This window comes from Pteronotus mesoamericanus, unplaced genomic scaffold (genome assembly GCF_021234165.1).
Source record: "Pteronotus mesoamericanus isolate MK-2021 breed Mesoamerican mustached bat unplaced genomic scaffold, CSHL_Meso_final contig_347, whole genome shotgun sequence".
Lineage (NCBI taxonomy): Eukaryota > Metazoa > Chordata > Mammalia > Chiroptera > Mormoopidae > Pteronotus > Pteronotus mesoamericanus.
The window spans coordinates 13,764,540-13,785,308 of record NW_026555137.1 but is presented as its reverse complement, the minus strand read 5'-3'; the positions used below and the strand labels follow the sequence as shown (position 1 = coordinate 13,785,308).

The 20,769-nt window shown below is 37.9% G+C and overlaps 1 protein-coding gene across 2 annotated transcripts in view; it reads right to left on the bottom strand.

Annotated features, from left to right (window-relative positions):
- The window catches only part of AKT3 (AKT serine/threonine kinase 3), a 202,059-nt gene that overhangs the window by 52,876 nt on the left and 128,414 nt on the right, over positions 1 to 20,769 (bottom strand). For both annotated transcript variants that reach the window (XM_054576703.1, XM_054576704.1), the window contains 5 exons: positions 16,484 to 16,595; positions 11,339 to 11,483; positions 5,496 to 5,627; positions 1,491 to 1,556; positions 84 to 152 (listed from right to left, as the gene is read on the bottom strand). In XM_054576703.1, coding sequence (XP_054432678.1) covers positions 84 to 152; positions 1,491 to 1,556; positions 5,496 to 5,627; positions 11,339 to 11,483; positions 16,484 to 16,595 — 524 coding nt within the window. The remainder of the gene's footprint in view (positions 1 to 83; positions 153 to 1,490; positions 1,557 to 5,495; positions 5,628 to 11,338; positions 11,484 to 16,483; positions 16,596 to 20,769) is intronic.

Here is a 20,769-nt window from a genome sequence, read left to right as displayed (position 1 = left end):
TAATTTACATTTTAAATAGTATTTTAAAGTCATTGACAAAATTATCATGCAGATGTAAGGGCTGAATTTATTTGGCCACTCACCTCTCCTCCATTAACATATTCCATCACAAAACACAAACGGTCTTTCGTCTGGAAGGAATATTTCAAGGACTTGAAATGAAAAAGAGAAAATGTTATATTATAATCTTACATTGTTATAACGGTACCAAACCGAACACGTAGACACAGTAAGCATGACAAAGGAAATGAATTGTTATTCTTCCTTATGAGTCTCCTTACTCCTTAAGAGTGCTTAAGCAGAGTTTATGAGAAACATAAAACAAACTATGTTTAGATTAGCAATGGGTATTGTTAGGGAAAAAGGAAAATTTTAAGTAAAAATTAACTTAGAAATTGTGATAAGCATGTCTCAATCTATGGGGTCATCTCTTTCATATTGTACTGGTCCCCAAAGTTCTTAACCATGTGACCTTAAAGTGAGGGTAACAAATTACTGGAAGTCTAAGGAATATAGGTATAGTTACATTTGGGGATCTAATATAGTTAGAGCGTAACTTTTTGCATATGGGTTATATAACATGACCCAATGTAATGGGGTTCGTTCATGTAATTTTACAGGCTATAAAAATATGAGAACTTAAGAACTATCTTAATACACTAGATAGGAAACACAACAATGAAACACAGTAAGTTTAGATATCTGATGGTACCTTTGAAAATTCCTACTTTAGGTAATCCTAAATCTTTAAGAGGCTCCTCCTTTTTAAAGTCAAGCTGTTACTTTTATCTTAATATACTTCATTGGAACCAGAAATATAGACACTTTGCAAATTATGCCTCTGTTATAAGCATTTTAGGAAAAGGACTAAAAATATCAAGTTTGTTTCATAACAAATAAATAAGTCCATTTATACTTTGCCTAGTGAAGAAACATCATGACTTAGCTTATCTTAACTTTAATTTACTACAGTATTCCAGTATTTGAAAGAGTACTGTATAACTAAAATCTCAATTTTACCAAAAAAGGATTCAGTGAAGATTTCTGCCTTGCATATGTGAAGACAATGCTGCCTGATCATTTATACATTTATTAGAAGCCAATAAACAAAAGAAATATAAAGACACTTACTACTCATCTTTTGAGTAGAACCTTTTTAAGTCCACCATTTTCTCAGTGATCTCTTTAAAATGCCATAGGCGATTTATTTGCTGTATGAAATACTTTATTAAAGGTAGTGAAATTCATGGGCGGAAAAAAATCTCAAAGTCGTAGGTACACAGTTGGAGGGATTACAAATGCATGCAATACTGTAAATTTAATCCATACATTTGGATAATTTTGAAGAAATTGGACTTACAGTCTCTCCACACAGAAAATGGTATACTAAATTAATGTTCTTTAAAATGTTATTTTTCTTCGCTTTGTTCTGTATAACTCCCATAAATTGAAAATGTTATGATTATAACATCTGTCCCCTCTTCACTTACTGTTAAAAAGGGATGTCTAGTGTTCTTTAATACTCTGCTTTCTGTTAGAGTGTGTGCCACTTCATCCTGCAAAAGAAAAAGGCAAACCTTGAATGTATGTTCTAAGCATTAATAATATAAAAATTTTGCCATTTCCCTAAGGCCAGAAGATGAAAACCTAGAACAGAAAAAGATTTTATAACACAGTGACATGCTTCCTTTATTGCTAAGCTTTTGCTATACACACACACACACACACACACACACACAGAAAATCAACTGATCAACTTACAGGAGACGGCTATAAGGCATAAATTTATATAAAGTCAGTCATACTTAATCAAAGTATATTAATAATGATACAAAAATCACCAAAAAAAAACCTTTCAAGAATTTTCTTATTGATAATGTTCCTGGTCATCCTCCTTTTATTTGGCTGCATAGCAACTCAGGGGCACATACTGGAAGCAGAGGCAGGTGACCGTGGCTTCTCACAGCCGCTGCGGTCCACTGGCAGCGTGCGCGTCCTGATGTGCTCGCTGGCCCTGGCTTCTCACTGTGCCCGGTCACAGACGGTATCACTTTGCAGCCTGCAACACTGCCCCCAAGCAAGACCGTATCCTGCCCTTCAAAGCCCTGAGGCCTGGCGTTGACTCAGCCTCCTTACGGACGAAGTCCTCCCAGGCGTCCGCTTCCAGAGCTGGAGGTTTCATCCACACTGAGTGCTTTCTCTGGCAGGGGGTTCTCCTCCCCACTCAGTGCACCCGGAGTTTCCCAGCATTCTCAGCTGCCCTCACGCCGGCACACGCAGACTCGCCACTCACTCGGGCCTCCGGGAGTGAATGTGGTCCTTGAACCCTTCACGCCACGCAGAGCTGGCGGTGCAGTCAACGCCACGGTCGGGGCCAGCCTTTCGTTTTGGCATCACAAATGAACTTTTTGCTTTGGCCGTGATCATCACAGTGCTGAATGGGGCACACTTTTGTCTGGTCTTCAATCTGTTCATTAGACATCTCTCCCCGTCTGAGACAGGCCCTTCCCAAGTCTGCGTTAGCCTCGTGGCTTCAGTGGGGCAGACTGTCCTTATTCTCCAAGATCACAGCTGTGGCGGAAAGGGACGCGCCTGAGTGGCGAGCACGGACCACCACTGATTCCCACCTTCGTGGTCCTTCATCCCTTTCAACTTCTTTTCCAGCTCAATCCCTCCGCGTGGCCTCTCACTGGCAACATCAGCAGCGTATTTTGTATGTTTAGGGGCCGTGATGAACAAAACAACGTGAGATTAAATCAGGACAAGGGAAAATGATGCATTAAAGAGATGTGGTAAACACAAGAGGTATGAGGCTACAGCTGGCAAACCCAGCAGCCTCGTGTGTTTTGATCACGTCCAATAGTAAGATTTGTTTTATAGCAAATCTTGCTTTTTGACTAACTGCAAAGAGCACACTCTAAAATAATGATAAGTAGTAAATACACAAACCACTTAGTTGTTCATTATCAAGTATTACGGATGGTACATAGCTGAATGCGCTGTACTTTTATGGGATTGACAAGCAATAGGTTTGTCTGCACGAGCAGCACCACAAACACGTGAGGGATTCACTGAGCTACAACGTTGTGACGTCACTAGGTGATGGGAGCTCTTCGGCCCCTACATCATCTATGGGGCCACTGTCTTATATGCGGTCCACTGCTGGTTTAAACATCATTCAGTGGCACACGACTGTATGTTCATCTGTGGTGAAATACTAAATAATGATTTTTAAAATATAATTGTTTTCACAGAATGAAGCTTTATTGAAAATGGGATTTTCTTCCTTGAGAACGTGAACAACAGAACAGTCCTTCCCATATTTATTTTCATAATCCTCTCCAATCCATCACCCCCCGCCCGCCTAACTATACATGGTCTGAAATTCACCCTTCATTGCCCGTCTGACTGTTGTGAGGTAACTGGGCTTTGGTGGGGAGGGTGAGAGGCAGGAAATGGCACAGAAGTGGAGGAAGAGAACACCTGTACTCCCTTATTAGGGCCACTGAGGGTGACATCTCCTTTCGTCCCTGTGGCAGCTCAGCAGGTAGGTTTCTCAGAAGCTCCACGGCTCAGACTGCAGTTGGGAAAGTCAAGACTGAGCCCACACCTGAGTCCAACATTCATGGTCATTTCCACTTCACAACAGTGCCGTCTATCTTCAAGCAGCGGGGCATCTACCGTAACTAGGCGACGTCAGTAGTCGTAAGGCGCATGTGCATCGTTTGTTCCTGAGATGATGTCGAGACGGGCACCCTAGTATCCAGGCCTCAGGTCTTGTCAGACTCCGAAATGTCACATTGTTAATCTTTTCGCTGTGAATGAGCATCTTTTCCTTCAAGAAATTGATATGTGGATTTCTTGGGGAAAGCAGCAAGGATCTACTGTGATCAGAATACTCTGTCATTTATGAAATATACCCAGCTCTGCGCAGTTACCCAGAAAAGTATAATTAATTAGTGAGATAAGACATTGTGTATAATTGGAAAAGCAGAACGGAAATGATATTTAGTCATGCATGACACACAGTAGGTGGTAATGATAATCACAGACAATATATGTAACAATAACATTTATTTTCACTTAATACAATTTTATCTTTATTTTATATCTATAACTAAATTTATTCAATAATGATGGCAAAGGCTATATACCATTTATTTTTTCACTCATTTAATCCTGACAACAACTCATCTATGAGAGGGATGCTATTCATATCCTCATTTTTCAGTTGAGGGAACAATGGCAAAAAGTTGAGTGATTTGTTTGGATCATTTACTAAGCAGCAGGGCCCACAATACCTGTACTGCCTCCCAGAAAATATCAAATATCAATTTAATTCTAATATGAGCCAGGTATTATGCTGAGTTCTGTACATATCCTAATCAATGTCATATTTTTGTCCAGGAATACTGTTTCTCACAAGGACAATTTTTATAAGTGAGTAAGCTAAGGCTCTCTAGGGCTGCGGGCTATTGGGCGTGCTTCGCCTCTCCCTGGTGACTGTCAGTATCTTCCCCTTCCCTGAGTCATGCTGACATGCACATAAGCCCCCCAACAAATATTCTCAAATGTCCCCGAGGGACTGGTACTCCCCCAACACCTGGTTGTTAGACGTCATCAGGTGGAGAGAGTCAAAGCTGAGATAGAAACCTGGGCCTGCGCAACTCCAGGTCAAGGTTATTTCCAACACCAGACCCTGACAGGGAAGCAGCTGAGACGGAAACAAATGTCCCAGACACAGGGGGCGTCACTTCACGGTGTGGGTCGGCAGGACACCCCAGATGAGGAAGTGCTGTCGTGAATAATGCAGTCTATAAAGTATGACAATAATATGATATGTCACTTGCTGCATTAAGCAAGACATAAAGCATGGACCAATTTATAAAGCATATCAAATCTGTCTATTGAGGGAGATGGGATTTAATTTAGACCCCTGAAGACTGGGACCATTAACGTCTTAATTATTTGTATAAGTGAATGAAGTTATGGGGGGAGGGGGCGGGGGGTGGTGGCGGTGGCTAAGGCCTCCAGGCTGAATTTCAAAGACTATCATTTCTTTTAGTTTTGTTACTCTAGTATTTTCAAATCTTTTAATGTGTTTTTCCATTCAACACACATAAGCTCTATAATTTGAGTACAAATCATCTGTTATACTAATCCCTCCTATTTAATAAGAAATTCAGAATGTTGGGAACAAAATAAAAAGCAACGTTAGTGTAATTAATGATATAGGTCACAAATACATAGTAAAAATATTCTCCCAAGCAGACATAAAGATTTCCATCTCCTCAAGAGAATAAAATAGCTTCAGTAAATAATACTGAGATAATATTATAAACCTTTGAAAGTGTTACTATTATAAATATCAATATACAGATATTATTATAGCAGTAGCCTACAATCAATACTTTGATTATTTAATGGAATTTCTACATTAATCATGTGCATGCATGAACACACACATGTATAGTGAAAACAAAAATTTCAGTTACCTTTGCAATAATAACTTCTTTCTTCAGAATCTTCATAGCATAGTATTTCCCACTTGCCTTCTCTCGAACCAAAATAACTTTCCCAAAAGTGCCTTTACCTAGTAGTTTCAAATAGTCAAAATCATTCATTGTCTGAAAAATACAAATTAAAAAATCTATGAAATATCTGATATAATTTATTTGTAAACATGTATGTATACATTGGCCTCATCCACTCAGAAGCCAATTTTACCAGTTTCTAAACCCCCTGAAATGAGAATCTCTGGCTGTCTCATTAGCAGTCGTGGGTGCTGGAAATCACTGAAGCAGTTCTCAGATATTGGAGACAATAATTTTGAACCTAGAATTCCTCAGCTCCTCAAATTATCAGTCAAGAAAAACTCCAGGACCAGATGGTTTTGCTGGTGAGTTCTATAAACATTTGAGGAAGAAATAATACTAATTCTGTATAAACTCCTACAGAAAATAGAAAAGGAGAGAACATTTCCCAATTCATTCTATGAGGTCACCATGACTCTGATACCAAACTAGACAAAAACATTGTAAGAAAATGACAAACCAATCAATATTCCTTATGTAAATATGTGTAAAAATTTTACAAATGAATGCCTACGTTTATTTTCAACATTATATGCTGCCTATAATTTTTTCCAAATGTCAAGTCATAATGTGTGAACCATTCAGTGATATCTCTAGTTCAAAAGAAAAATAGCAAAAAGACATCAGGAAAATAATCAAGCACATTCACTAATTCAACTAAAAATCACACAAATGGGACTAAATATACAGACTATAGTTTAAAAAGCGAGTTGGTAATTTCATTTTCATTAACACATTTTAAAAATCAAGGAAGGCTACAGAGCCACAAAGCTGTTTGTGCTAAGTGGTCTCGAAAGCCTGCCTCCACCTTTCAACTATACACAGGCCAGTCTTCCCAACAGAGGTGGAGTCAAGCTTCTCTCTCCCTGGGCTGCCGGTGTGTCCTGCTCTGCACTCCGAGTGGGACCAAAGCGCCAGCGTGCCAGTCCCAGACCTAGCCTTGGAGCCTGTCATTCTTAAAAGCCAGCGCTCACGCTGCAGAAGACCAGGCTGTTCTGCGGAAGCGGGAGTCCATGCAGAGAGGTGCTGGAAGATGAGGCACCACATGCACAGAGAGATCACGCAAGAGGAAGCAGGGACCCGACACGTGAGCGAGGCTTTCATGCATTTTCCAGCCCAGCCCACGTGCTGCATGCAGCTGCCTGACAGACACAGTTGAAGGCAGCGGAACTGCCCAGCAAACCACAGAATCGTGAAAAATAACACGCTGTGATTGTCTGAAGACACCGAACGTGGGTAGTTTGTTCCATGGCAATAAGGAGAGACATTATTCTCATGAATAGGCTGTGTCATTTTATTGCTTAAAGCTTCCTTTGAGCAGCCCTCTCATTGTTTTGTTTAAGAGAATTGGAAAATGATACTTGCCCTGTCCTATTACTCAATATCATATAAACTGAAACTGAATTCTCAGGGGTAAAAATCAAAAAAGAATTTTTAAACTGCTTTATGATATTTTCAGGTGAAAAGTAATACGTCATCAGGAAATATTACTATGTTCCATTAGGACTGTGATTCTTCAGGACGGAGAGAGATTTAAAAAGTCTGACAGCCCACTGCTCTGTCAGAGATTCTATCTTAAAAAAAAAAGGGATTTGCATGGAAGTTGATATTAGGAAAAAGCCTTCTGTGTGATAAAATCAGAAACAGATTTCGTATCTATTTTGACAAACCTTCAGAACATTGTAAAAGCCTCTTTGATACCAAATGCTCACGTTCAGTGTGGTGTACAGGATAATTATCTAGTCTTTACAAGTGGAATGTAACCTATTACAAAATGTTTTCCTCTTTTGCATGGTATTAAGGGAAGAAATACAGTAAGATTTTAATAAAAAAATGAGAGCATGGTTACTCTCCAGAAAAATTAACCCCTCAAAACCCAATCCTAAAAATCTATTCAGTAAACATTTTACATAGTTATACTCTTTCCTTTACATACTGTTTAACATACTGATGTGGCTGCGTTAGGCTTATAGATACATATGCACACGTAACAAATGCTTACTAAATGTACTGAAATCATAGACACTAGCATATAAGAAAAAGACTAAATGTCTAGTTTGAAAATCAGGTTAAAATATGAACATGTAATTGAAGAGGAATATAAGGAATCTCTCAGAAAAGAATACAGAGGTTTAGCAAATTTTGTCCAAACAGATAAATCCCACAGACGTTTACAGTGGAAGGACTAACCCACATACAGCCCTGCGGGGCACTGAAGTTACAGGGCGGCGGAGCGGGGCGGGGCGCGCCTCCAGACGGTCGCCTCCCTGCCCACCTCCCTGCCCGTGGCCCCCGGTTCTCTTCCTCGGGCGCGGGGAACGCTCTCACCCGATCGGCCCATTTCCACAGCACGCGTCAGGCGGGCAGTGGCCGGGATCTCTGCACCTCCCCCGTCTCTTCTCCCACTCTCCAGTGCTTACCCAGCTTTGAGCTCCTGTGGCCAGGAATTAGGTAAGAAAATGCCAAGATCTGGAGTCAGACTTCAGGGGAAGATGGGAGGTACGGCCTGCACTTTACACTAAACCGTGAGACGATAGTCAGCGGCCCCCGAGAGGCCGACGGGGGGTCGCTTACAAAGGAAGCAACACTGGTTCTCCTCTGGCTGATGGTCCCTTAAGGCTGTGCCCCTACACCCTGACCGGGCCCAGAGAACAGCAGCGGGTAGTTCGCAGCCCCAGCGAAGTCTTTATTTAAAAAAAAACATAAAATTATAACTCTATTGAGAATATCTCTTTTTCCTTTTCATTGAATTTACTGGGGTGACACCGGTTAACAGAATTATACAGGTTTCAGGGGCATGATTCCACAACACTTCATCTGTACCCCAGTCAAGTCTCCCGGCTAATTCTTTTGATACATCTGTGCGTTTAAACACAGCCCAGCACGGCAGTCGGGTTGTGAGGCCTGCGCTCTGCCCTCCACCACCCTGCGCCCTTCCCTCTCCCCGGGCGACCGCACCCCGCGCGACGGCGCCCCGCAGAGCGAAGACCCGGCCGCGGCTGCAGGCCGGGGGGCAGCCAGGCCCGCTCCGAGCCCAGCGACCCCGGTCCGGAGCCCTCCGCTCCGTCCTACCGCTCGACGTTCAAACGTGAACAGAGAAGGAGATGTGTTCTGTAAGTTACGAGAAGGATGTTCTTATTTCAGAATATCCGTGTTTGCAGTCCGAAAGGAAAAGTAATCTGAACTTCTACGATTCTTTGTATGACAATCGATACACATAAAGAATACGATGCGAGAGCCATTTATCTCAGGGAAGGGACGACAGTTGTTTCCCCATTTTTAACCAAAGTATCAGGATCGTTAGAGAACAGGTGGTAATACAATGTTCTCTCTTTTTCTGAACTCTTTGTCATTTAAGGTATTTTAAGCTATGCAATTTTAAATGAAATGAAATTTAAAAAGAACAACTGAAATCAGATACAGGCCAAATAAGACAACAAAACCCCCAAAATTCAAAATACTATCAAGTTCCCATTTTGGAGGCTGTTTTAGCGAGAGAATTCTCAGAGAATCTGCTTTAAAAAGGTGAGTATGTGTGGATGAAGTAGAATACTAGCTAACAATAACAGCTAATATTCATTGAGCACTTAGCAAATAAGCACTTTACAAGAAGTCCCTCATTTTAATCCTCAAAACCATATGAGTGAAGTCCCACTGTTACCCGCCTTCACAGATGAGGGGACTAACGAACAGAAGGACTAAGAAATTTTCCCCACCGCTACACACACGGTGAATCCTCACTGTCTACTGCTATTCTGTAATATTAAAATTCTACTGATTCTTCCAAGAGTGCTCTCTAATATAAATAAAATTAAGTAATATCCGAACATTGCATAAGTCCAACAGTTTGAAATAATAATTTGTAAAAGAGTACAATCACAGGAGAATGGATACTTGTATAATTTTGTTTCTAGTATAACTTGATTATGAGTATAAGAGAGATTATAAGGGTTCAAGATATATGAATCAATAAAAAGCAAGTTGCACATTGAAGTTGTACAGTGTGTAACTGGAAGTCCTCATATGACTTAATTTCTCTCACTGTCAGATGACGCCACTATAAAATGGGATAATAATAGTACCAACCTCAGATGATTCTTGTGAGGATTAAATGAGATAATAGAATATTATAGTCTAATAGAATGTTCAGAGCCTAGAATAAAGAAGTTTATAATAAATGCTTACAAATGTTAATCTGTGAAAAGAGGAAAATTTACTACACTTATATAATCATTTATAATCAGCCTTAACTGAAAAAAATAAAATTCTACTATACTTCTCCATTTTTACATCTTTTGTCTCCATTCTACATGCTTCTGGTAAGTTTCCATATTCGTTTCCAAAATTCTTTGATCCATCAATAACAATATTTCTAGTTGGGGTGTTATAAACTCCCCACTTTCAACCTCTACCTCAACAGTGTCTTATTATTAATCTTTGCTATGAAGAAGATTTTAGGAATTCCCAGAATTAAATAGGGTAGAGCTGGTATAGCTTGTTATTAAATGGGATAGTTTTAATTCAAAAGATAAGGTTAACTGGGATCTGATTTTAAATCACAAGCAAGGTTAAATTTTGAGGTGACTGTGTACAAGTGCGCATGCACTAGGAAAAGCAGCATTCTTCTCCCCGAGTATGTGGCGAATCTGGGTTGTTTTTGTTTGCAACGACTGGGGAGCAAGGGGCAGGGGAAGCCGACTTAAAAGTAAAGAGAAATTCAGTTCAATCAACAAAGAGAGGATAAGTCTTCAAGGAAGACACAAAGTGTTCTTGGCCATTTGGCCAGGATCAAACACAGAATGGGATTCTAATTAGGATAGAAATTTCAAAGAAGGAAGAGATAATTAACTGACTCCAAGTGTGACCGCATTACTTTATCTAGTTTACATGTCTAGCCTGTAGAAGGAGGAGGATGTGAACCCAGGGAGGCTGACTCCAAAGAGTCCCGAATCACTGCGCTTATATGAAAACAGATGGATAATTACCTTTAAAATCAGCATTTTCCCTCCTGAAGATTAATTTATAATCTATTATAACAAATATGTCCTAACATGGTAAAAGTCATGTTCATCTATTTTTAAACACCTCTATCTTTAGATTCGCCTTAACATATCATTTTTTTCATAGTGAAGTCGCTTTTCAATTTTCTACAGCAATGAAAAACAATTCACAATAAATATATAAATTGGCGCTTATTATTCTGAGCACTAAGGGAAGGAAAAGTCTGTTTCCCTTACTGGCTCATGAGATTCCATTAAAATAAAAAAAAAAAAACACAACAAACTATTATTTCCAAGGCTGTTCACTTTCCTGCTGGCCAGAGAGAGGCTGGGGCCTTGTGGGGGGAGCAATGCGGTCTTTCCTGCCTCTGCTTGCAGGAGCGCGCGGAGCGCCAAGCGGCAAAGGACCCAATCATTAGGGAAAACGTTTTAGTCCCAAGTGTCTAAAATGGTATTTGAAACAATAAGGGAAAGATGCAAGTCAGAAAGCAGCATGAGGGCACATCAGCCGCCATCCCGTAACAAGCCCTATCAGCATTCAGTGCTGAGGGCTGACCCTCAGAAACGCTGCTTCAATGATCTGGGTTTAAACAACGGCAGGTATTTAAGATTCACCTGAATAAAAACCAACTGCACCTAGATAACAGGCTGACTTTTTTTTTTCTTTTCCAAATCACAGTTTTTAGCATATTTCTTCCATACACAGGAATGTGCTAAGGACGGGAATACGTTACTACTTTCTACCTTTCTTTTATGATGCGTTGTAGAAGCATCCATCTCTTCCTCCCCTATATTATCAATTTGTGAAGTGGGGCTGCAATTCATTCTCTCTTCCTCTTGCCTCTGAAGTCTGTCCGCCACAGCCTGAATAGCTTCTGTCCATTCTTCCCTGTGAAAACAAGAAAAATTCTCATTAATAGAGGATGGTAAACAATTTAAGTATTTTCTTTTTATAAAATATGAAATGCACACAAGAAGTTTATTCCAGAATAACACACACACACACACACGCACACGCACACGCACGCACACACATTCTCCCACCGTTACTCCAAGGTGGAATTAATCCCAAGGCATTTCGCATCACAGCCTAAAGTCATAGGACCATTTACTTGGAGGTATGTTAAGTGAGAAAAGGAAAAAAAAGGATTAGAAGAAAATTCAGTTAAAATCCTTTAAAAGGACAGTAAATTTTAATTATCTGTGTACATCTTACTTATAAAGTAAATCCATCCTCATTTGCTGTACTTTTTTAATGTTTTGTTTAGCTACTGTAAGTCCATCCTGATATACTCAAGATCTTCACTGTAGTCCAACAAAAGTTCTAAGAAAAGGTGTTCAAAGCCAAAGCCTTTCACTGATCCCAGATCATAGATAACTTTTATTTCCCTAGAAAATAATGTTTAATATTTCAAACTGGAAGAATTACATTTGAGGAAAAGATTGAATACATTTTTTCATGATTTTCAACATGTTTTTCTCTTACAGTTTTATTTTTTAATTTAATCTTTATTGTTTCTTTTTTTAAAATGATAGGCTTAAATTGTGGCTTAAATAATAAGTTTCTTGAGCACCACTGCACAGCTTTTATTTTCTGACAGTTGTCTCATCAGATCAAGCATCATTTATTTCCATATAAATTTTAAAATCAGCTTTTTGATTTCTTCAAGTCCATTAGCATGTCAATGGAATTGCATTGTCTATAGATCAATTTGGTAGAAACTGCCATATTAATAAATTAAGTCTTGCAATCCATGGACATGGTATAGTTTTGCATTTGTGTTGGTCTTTTTACTTCTCAGGGCAATGTTTTGTAATTTTCTGTGACAGGGTCTTGCACATCTTTAATTCGATTTATTTCTAGGTATTCTTTTATTGTGGAGGGTCTTTACATTTTGATTTTTAATTTTTCTTGCTAGTATTTAGGAATATAGTTGTTATTGCATGTTGACCTTTTATTTTGCAGACTTACTGAATTCATTTCTTAGTTTTAGTAGCTTTTATTTTTCTGAGTTTTCTCCATATGCAACCACGTTGTCTGCAAGGAAAGGCATGTTTTACTTCTCCTTTCTAATACATTTACCGTTTGTTTCTTTTTCTTGCCTTATAGGATCCTAAATCTGACAGATCATCAGTACAATGTTAAATAAAAGTGGTGAGAGCAGACATTCTTACTTTGTTCTATTGACCTTTAATATTGCATAAACTGTAAGACTTTTCTTGTTACTACCCTTAAGTTGAATAAATTCCCTTTTCTTTCTATGCAACAGAGTTTTTGTTATAAAAGGGTGTTGAATTTTGTCAAATATTTTTTCTACATCTGTTGAAATGATCATGCAGTGTTTTTCCTTTATCCTATTAATAGAGAGAATTTAGGTGAATGATTTTCAGATGTTAATGGAACTAAATTCTTGGGACTAACGTGGTGTATTGTCCTTTTTACATATTTTGTAATTCTATTTGTCAAAATTTTGTTAAGAAATTTGGGGGCTGTGCTCACGAGTATATTGGGCTACACATCTCATGACAGCTTTGCCTGGTTTCTGGGGCGAGGGTGACAGTGGCCTCATAAAATGAGTTAGAAAGTGTTCTCCTTTCCATTACTTTCTGACATAGATTCTGTAGGACTGGCGTTTAATAGAATACACCAATGAAGCCATCTGGACTTGGGAGTTTTCTTTGAAAAAAATGTTTTAGTTACTAATTCAATTTTGTTTACTAATATTAGATTGTTCGAGTTTTCTATTTTTTCTTGGGTCAGTCTTGCTAAATTGTGTCTTCTTTTTTATTTTCTTTAACAACCTTCCAAAATGTTTTTATTCTATTAATTTTATTTCAAAGGACTAATTTTGTTTTATTGATTCTTCCCTATTATTTTTCTGTTTTCAAGTTCATGGATTTCTGATCTCTATTGTTTCCTTCTCTCTGTTGTCTTGGGTTTAATTTACTATGGAAAACACTGTGGAAGTTCCTCGGAAATATTAGAAATAGAACTACCATAAGACCCAGCAACCCCACGTCTGGGTATTTAGCCAAAATGAAATGAAATCAGGATCTCAACAAGGTATTTGCACTCCTATGTTCACTACAGAACTATTCAAAATGGCCAAGAGATGAAAAAAACCTAAATGTCTACAGGCAGAGGAATGAGTAAAGAAAACATGGGGTAAACACAGGATGGACTCTTATAGGTCTTAAAAGAAGAAAATCATGTTATGTGCTACAAAATGGATGAACTTTGAGGACGTTATTCTGAGTGAAATAAGCCAGTCACAGAAGTACAAATAGTGTATTTGTAAGAGATACATGTGAGGTATATATGAGATATCACAAGTGGTCACCCTCATAGAAGCAGAAAGACGAACGATGGAAGCCAGGGGCCAGGAGAGAGGGAAACAGGGAATTGCCATTCAATGGGTGAAGACCATCAGTCATGCAATATGAAAAAGTTCTAGAGACCCACTGTGTAGTTTTGTAGATACAGTTAACAGTCCTGTACTGTACACTTCAAAATTTGGTAGATTTCATGTTATGTGCTTTTAAATCACAATTTTAAAAACATGGTCTAGAAAAACTAAGAACATTTTGAAAAAATAGCAATAATGGCAGGCTTGCCTTATTAAAAGCTCGAAGTTTTATTGGGCTTCTTTAATTAAAACCATGTGGTTCTAGTGCTAGAATGATAAAAAGAATCCAAAAATATAAGTATTTATGCACACATATACATGATGCCCATAATCAGTCAGAAAAGAATGGATTATTCAATAAATGGAGGTGAGACAGCAGGCTCATCTCTTGGGAAAAATAGATACTAAACTTGTACGATATAATGAGATAAATACAAGATTTTTAAAGATAGATTAGAGATATACATTTAGTTTACAATGGCTAGGATTTTTTACTGGAAGATTGAATATAGAAGATAGATAATTTTTCTCAATACATTAAGTCTTCATTAACATTAAAGTTATATAAAATATCAAATACCAAATTGCAGGTGAATTTAGAAAAACAAACTCTAATGCGAATATAAATATGCTGTTTTTCATTTTCACTAGAACAGCTTTCTTCTAGTCATAAATGCAAGTGAAAACTGGTTATCTGGAAAAGTAGTGTGATATTATTGTAGGAACAGCAAACTATGAGACTTTGAGTCTTAAGATATGGCTTAAGTCCAGCCCTGCAGACACAAGGCAAAATGAATCACGTTACATGGGATGTTATAAATCCAGGACGACTACTATATTCAAAGAATATATAATGCCATGGGAAAAGCTCCATTCATTCAACAAGTCAATGGATACTGTGTCAGACCATGGAGTGTGTGCTAACAATAAAATAATGAGCAAGGAAGACATCATCCTCGCCAATCAAGAATCTTAGGGTCTAATGAACAAGGCAAACAAAGATTACAGTAGTGATCTACTTGATACAAAAGGTTCAAGGAGATAGGTAAGTATATAGTTTGTAAGAGTCAGAGGTTTTGTAGGAAATGGGACATTTTAAGTTCAGATCTGCTATATCCACAGGAATTAGCCCAACCATAGTTATGGGTTAAGGTACAAGCAAACTAAGGACTCAGCATATAAAACCACCGGGAGAGGATACTGAGGGAGGACATAAAATTGCATGTGTACTGAAGACATAAATACACCTCAAAAATATGATAGGAAGAGTGTAAAAAAATTTGTCAGTCCTTAACTCTGGTTATAGAGTCAGAATTTTGAGTAATTTCTAGTTCTTTTTCTTTCTTTTCTAAGTTTTCTGAAGTAATCATACATTACCATTTATTGGTTATTGACCAAAAAGTATTATTAAAATAATATTTATTATTTACTAGGTTTTGGTGGGAAGTTTTTCTTTTGCCTCACACTAGTTTTTAGAGTCAATTTATTTCTTCTAATAATATTATTTCCCTTGAAATAATAGGCTAAAAACATTTAACTTCTTGGAGTCGTCTTTTTTTTAATCAAATATGGTAACATATGTGCAGGAAAATGAATTTGTGGTGGTGATTGTCGGACCTAACTAAGTATCAGAGCAACCAGATAAAAGGGTATTAAACAGAATTGGGGGCAGGTGGCTTTCCAGGAATTAGTACAAGATCAGGACAATGAAAAGGTGGTCCTAACGAAGGCTGGTGAGCTGGTTAGAAATGCGCTGCCAATCCTCTTCAGCAACGATGACAGCCAGTGCCAATCAGTCCTGGTTCTGCTTTTTTCTCGTTGACCCAGCCTCTGCATCCTTCTCAACAAGACCCCGGGCAGCCACCGCACAGCGGCGTGCCACCTGGCACGCTGAGCCTCCCCTAGCCTCAGAGCTCCACACACAAACACAATGAATGCTACACGTTCTTTTAAAGAGGTGGTTTGCTTATAAAAATGTCTTCTTTCATTTATATTTTAATTTTCTTTTTTTAAAAAAATGTTCATACTACTTTTTTCTAGAAAGGTTTTATTTATTTTTAGACAGAGGGGAAGGGAGGGAGAAAAAGACGAGAGAAACATCAATGTGTGGTTGCCTTTCAAGCATCTCCCACCAGGGACCTGGCCCGCAAGCCAGGCATGTGCCCTGACTGGGAATCATACCAGCGACCCTTTGGTTCACAAGCCGGCGCTCAATCCACTGAGTCACACCAGCCAGGACTATATTTAACTTTCTAATGTTTTCTCTTAAGTATATCTTAAAATATACTCCTACAGAACTTCTAAAATTTTGATTTAGTATTTTGCAAGTTATTCGTCTATTATACCAGAATAATAATAACTAAAGGGACTAGAGCATTTTACAAACATGTTTACATTTATTTACAAATGGTGAGATCAGACACACAGATTTTTAGATCGACTGTTGCTTTTTCACAAAATGGACAAAAAATGACTTTCTTACCTTTCCTCTGGCGTGTCTACGTGAAATGTTCTCTCTATGACAGTGGTCCACTGGAGACATCTGATAATAAATGTGTTTGGCTTTGGTCGTTCTGTTTTCATTAACTGGCATTCTAGTAATAGAATAAAATGTCTCTTTGAATATGCTTATATTTAAAGCATGAAATAAACAGTTGAGCTCTACTCCAAACTAAATCACCGGGATTGACGGCATTCAGCGGTTCTCCACGCAGGGCGGTCCGCACCGTGACCCCGGCCGAGCGCCTTGCCTACTGCCAGCCTGGTCTGCCACTCAAACTCACATTCCACAGGTCGCTCTCCTTCTCAGAAACATACCGCTCTCTCCAGAACAAAGTTGCAATATCTTAGACTGACTTTTGAAGCTATTCATTAGCAACATGAATCTTTTTCAGCTTTTATTTCTTACCATAAATACAAAGAAAAAAAGCTTCAGGAAACATCTCTAATGCAACAGTGTTTATCACAACTAATTCTCTTTTTCTTGTAAAATAATCTCAGTATTTAAAAATTCACAGTCCTTTGGAAATAAAATTTACTTTATAATCTCTGTCCCCCTATAACCTAAAATACTTATTTCTTCAAAATCTAAATTGTCCAGTTAAACTACCTCTGAGAACATTAGTATTAAATACTGTTATGAGGAACACATGCAATTAGGCATATATAGGTAGATATAGATATTTATGTATAACTAAATCCTAAATCCTAGTAACATTAATTTGAAAAAAATTAAAAGCCTAATCAAATTCTTGATTTACAGAGCTACAGCTCTAACTTAAGAGGTATCTTTCTTTTCCTTGGAAAACTGGTAGAATTAAGATTCACAGAATAGTTACACAACATTTCCCTTGGAGAAAAATAAAAAGGTAGGCCTGTCCATTCAAAGCAAAGCACACAACTGCAAAAATAACAATAATAACAATTACCAAAAAAACCCTGAGCTTTAGGAGACTGTAAACAAACAATCCTAATAATTTCATTAAAAACATATATAAAGATAACCAAAGCGTTATCATTAGAATCTGACCTATCTAGAAAACACTCTCATTTCTTAAAATTTTAAAAAGATAAGGATGTCTCTCTTTCCACTTAGGAATTCTGACTCCAAATAAACTTTCCTAATTTAAAAGATTTCAACCGTAGCTCTAAAGAGGTCTCTGGGTCTTTAGCACAAAACACTTCACTTTAAAATCTAGTTTAACTGATGCATCACAAGCTCAATGAAGAACGTATTTTGGAATAATCAGCCCATTCATAATTAGTACAATATAAAAAAATCTTTAATCTTTTGCCAATTTAGGTCAGTAGAGAAACTTTCCTTTCCATTACTTTTCTCCCAAAATTTATTCTTCTGAAATAATTACAAATAAGTCATTATTTGAACATATTACCAGTTGCTCCTCCAGAACATTAAGATTTTATGTGCATTATTTCTCACTAACCCTCCCAATAAAGTTCTACTGTATTTCCATTGTTTCTCTTTCACAAATAAGGAAATAGAAGCTGTCTGATTTTTAAGTCACTTGTTCAAAATCATCAAGTCGTTAAAGTTATAAAACTGAATCTCTAATCCAGGTTTCCTGGCTCTAAATTCTTGTCTCTTCTTAAGTGTGTCACGTGCTGTTTTAGGAGAGTTAGCTGCTTACGAGAGAGGAAGTACAGGTTTATTTCTTTATAACAAGCTTCATATACTTCTCTTTCTAGGTTTTTGCAATTAAATTGATAGAAACAAGTGACATATAGAGTATTGGAATAGTTTTCCCCCAAAGAAAATTGACGAAGCTTCTTGTTTAATATTCATGCACTAATACGAACTGCCACCTATTGTGAGAATATTACATTTAAAAACGATACACTTTGATTATATGATTATAAGATAGGGGAAGTTCTAGGTGACAGAGGAGCTGTTAAGGAATGACAGTTTCCAGATTTATTTATAGGAATTACATTTGAAGACTATCTTTCTGCCAATGAGACCCTGGGTACAAGGTTGAGAGTGCACGGCAAGTATTTATTGGCCAAGCTGCGAAAAGGCTGCCATGAATTAGCATGTGACAGCGGATGTCTGAAGGCTGATAGAGAACTCGCTTAGGCTTGTCAATCTAAGAGAACACACTGATTCTTTAGTCACGATAAAACTATAAGAATAACCACTAGTAGGGAAAATGGAACTTCCTAAAGGCATAGATTTCCCAAGAATTTACAAAGTAAACAGTCGATCTCTCAATAATACAGGCTAACAAAAATATTTCAATAAAGTGTCCTCCTTCCACGGGCCTATTGTGAAGCTCTCAAAGGAAATACCACATACGAGATAATTCTATAAAGAGGGTATATTATACGTTTATTTTTAATTCCTTTCTCAGAGTATCCTCTAGAGAGAGAAACCTTCCTAGTGCGCTTTTGGAAGCAAAAACTGTTGCTGGCTGGCTGGTTCAATTATCATGAACTATTCTGGCATATTTCAAAAGCACTGCCACTTTAAAACATAGAAAATGTCTAAAAATGCAACCATAGTAATAGATTCTGGGTGCATGGGTTGGGGGGTGAGGGAGAAAGACAATGACAAATTGGTCCAAAAGGACACTGAGACTTCATAGTTGGAAGACCATTGTGCTGACAATTAGCAACAGGAAGCCGAGCACAAAACAAATGAATGAAAAAGCTGCACTTGCAGTGAAAGACCTTATTATAGAGCAGAAACATTATTGTAATCAAGGGGCAATGTACTCTCCTCTACAAAACTTTGAAAGAGACACCCTAGTCTCTTTTCTCTCTCCCTACATTTCATTTTTTCATTAGCATATGCTTGATTATGTATTACTTCCAACCCCAAAGAATGCCTCTATCTCTTTCCTAAATTCCAAGGGTTAGAGGTCCTTCCCCCAGCCATGGCCTTGGGTCCCATTTAACTTTACTCAAAATATAACAAATGCTTTTAGATTAGCATAAAGATACAGGGAGAAAAAATAGAAAGGCAATGATTTGGTGTGTAGCTGCAGAGGGATCAACAAAACATGTGCCCCTCAAGTCCAGTTTGTTAGAAATGCACAGATCACAGGATTCATACTAAATATGCAGATGGTTCTACCTCTAAAAATGAGTGTTTCTCCTATGACTTGTGCAATATAATTAGAAGAATGAGGCTGAAATCTTCACATACTAGCAAATCCTCTGCATTGAGCTTCAGATGATCTAAACGCTCTGAAACACATTCATGTTCTAGGTGGGAATGGCAAGACTGGGTCCATGACAGGGACATAAACTGCTCTCATTAGAGGATCAACCATATGGATGTAAAGTGCACAGCGCACATGTGCTCAACAAGTGGTCAATAATAATAATACTTATTATTATTATTGATTCCCAACAGACTTAATGTTTCAAGAAATTACCAGCTGATGATGGGCAAATCATTGAATTTTAGAAGAACAAACTTTAAAGAACCCTCCTTCTAACTCTCTCACCCCAAGAATGACCGAACTCTATAGTCTCAGGGTGGTTAGGTGACTGACCCAACATTACACCATACAGTCCTATCACATAACCTGGCTGCCACCTGCACGCTTGCCCCTCTGCTAGAATATGTCACTGTTACATAAGAGCCCCCTCAAGAACAGTGGAAGTTTGCTATTAACCTACTGCGTCTAACACTTGGCCATGAGTCGCCACGAGATTTTTGTGGGTGCTGATTAAACAGTACTTGATAAGAGTTGTCATCTCTGAACCCTTTATGTGACTAAATACATTCAAGCCAGGTGTTACTTAATCTCTCTCTCTAGGTCTTAGTTTCATTATCTAGTTTGTCTTTTTAAGGTAATATTTATTTCACATTGTTCTTGTCATCAAAAAATGTAATCATATAAATAAAGCACCTCATACAAAGTAGGCTCTTAAAAATGTCAGTTCTCTTCCTCCTTAAGTATCTCTTAATTTCTTATGTGTGCATTATAAGGAAGACAGGATTAAAGCTCCAAATATGTTGGGCATGTAATCATTTTTAATTTACAATTTAAAAAATTACACCAACTTCCACCTTCTAGAAAGTAACATGTAAGTTAAAAAATAAAGAACAGACAAATAAATCAGGTATGTATCTACATTTAACTTAAGAAAAATGAATTGTCAATCAATGACTATAGTCAGAAAAGTACGTAAACAGAATTATTTTTACCCTTCAGATAAGGAAGGGTGTCATGAGGTAGGCTGTGAATAACATAAAACAAGAAGGATCCTTGGAACAGTACAAGGATCCTGAGCATATCA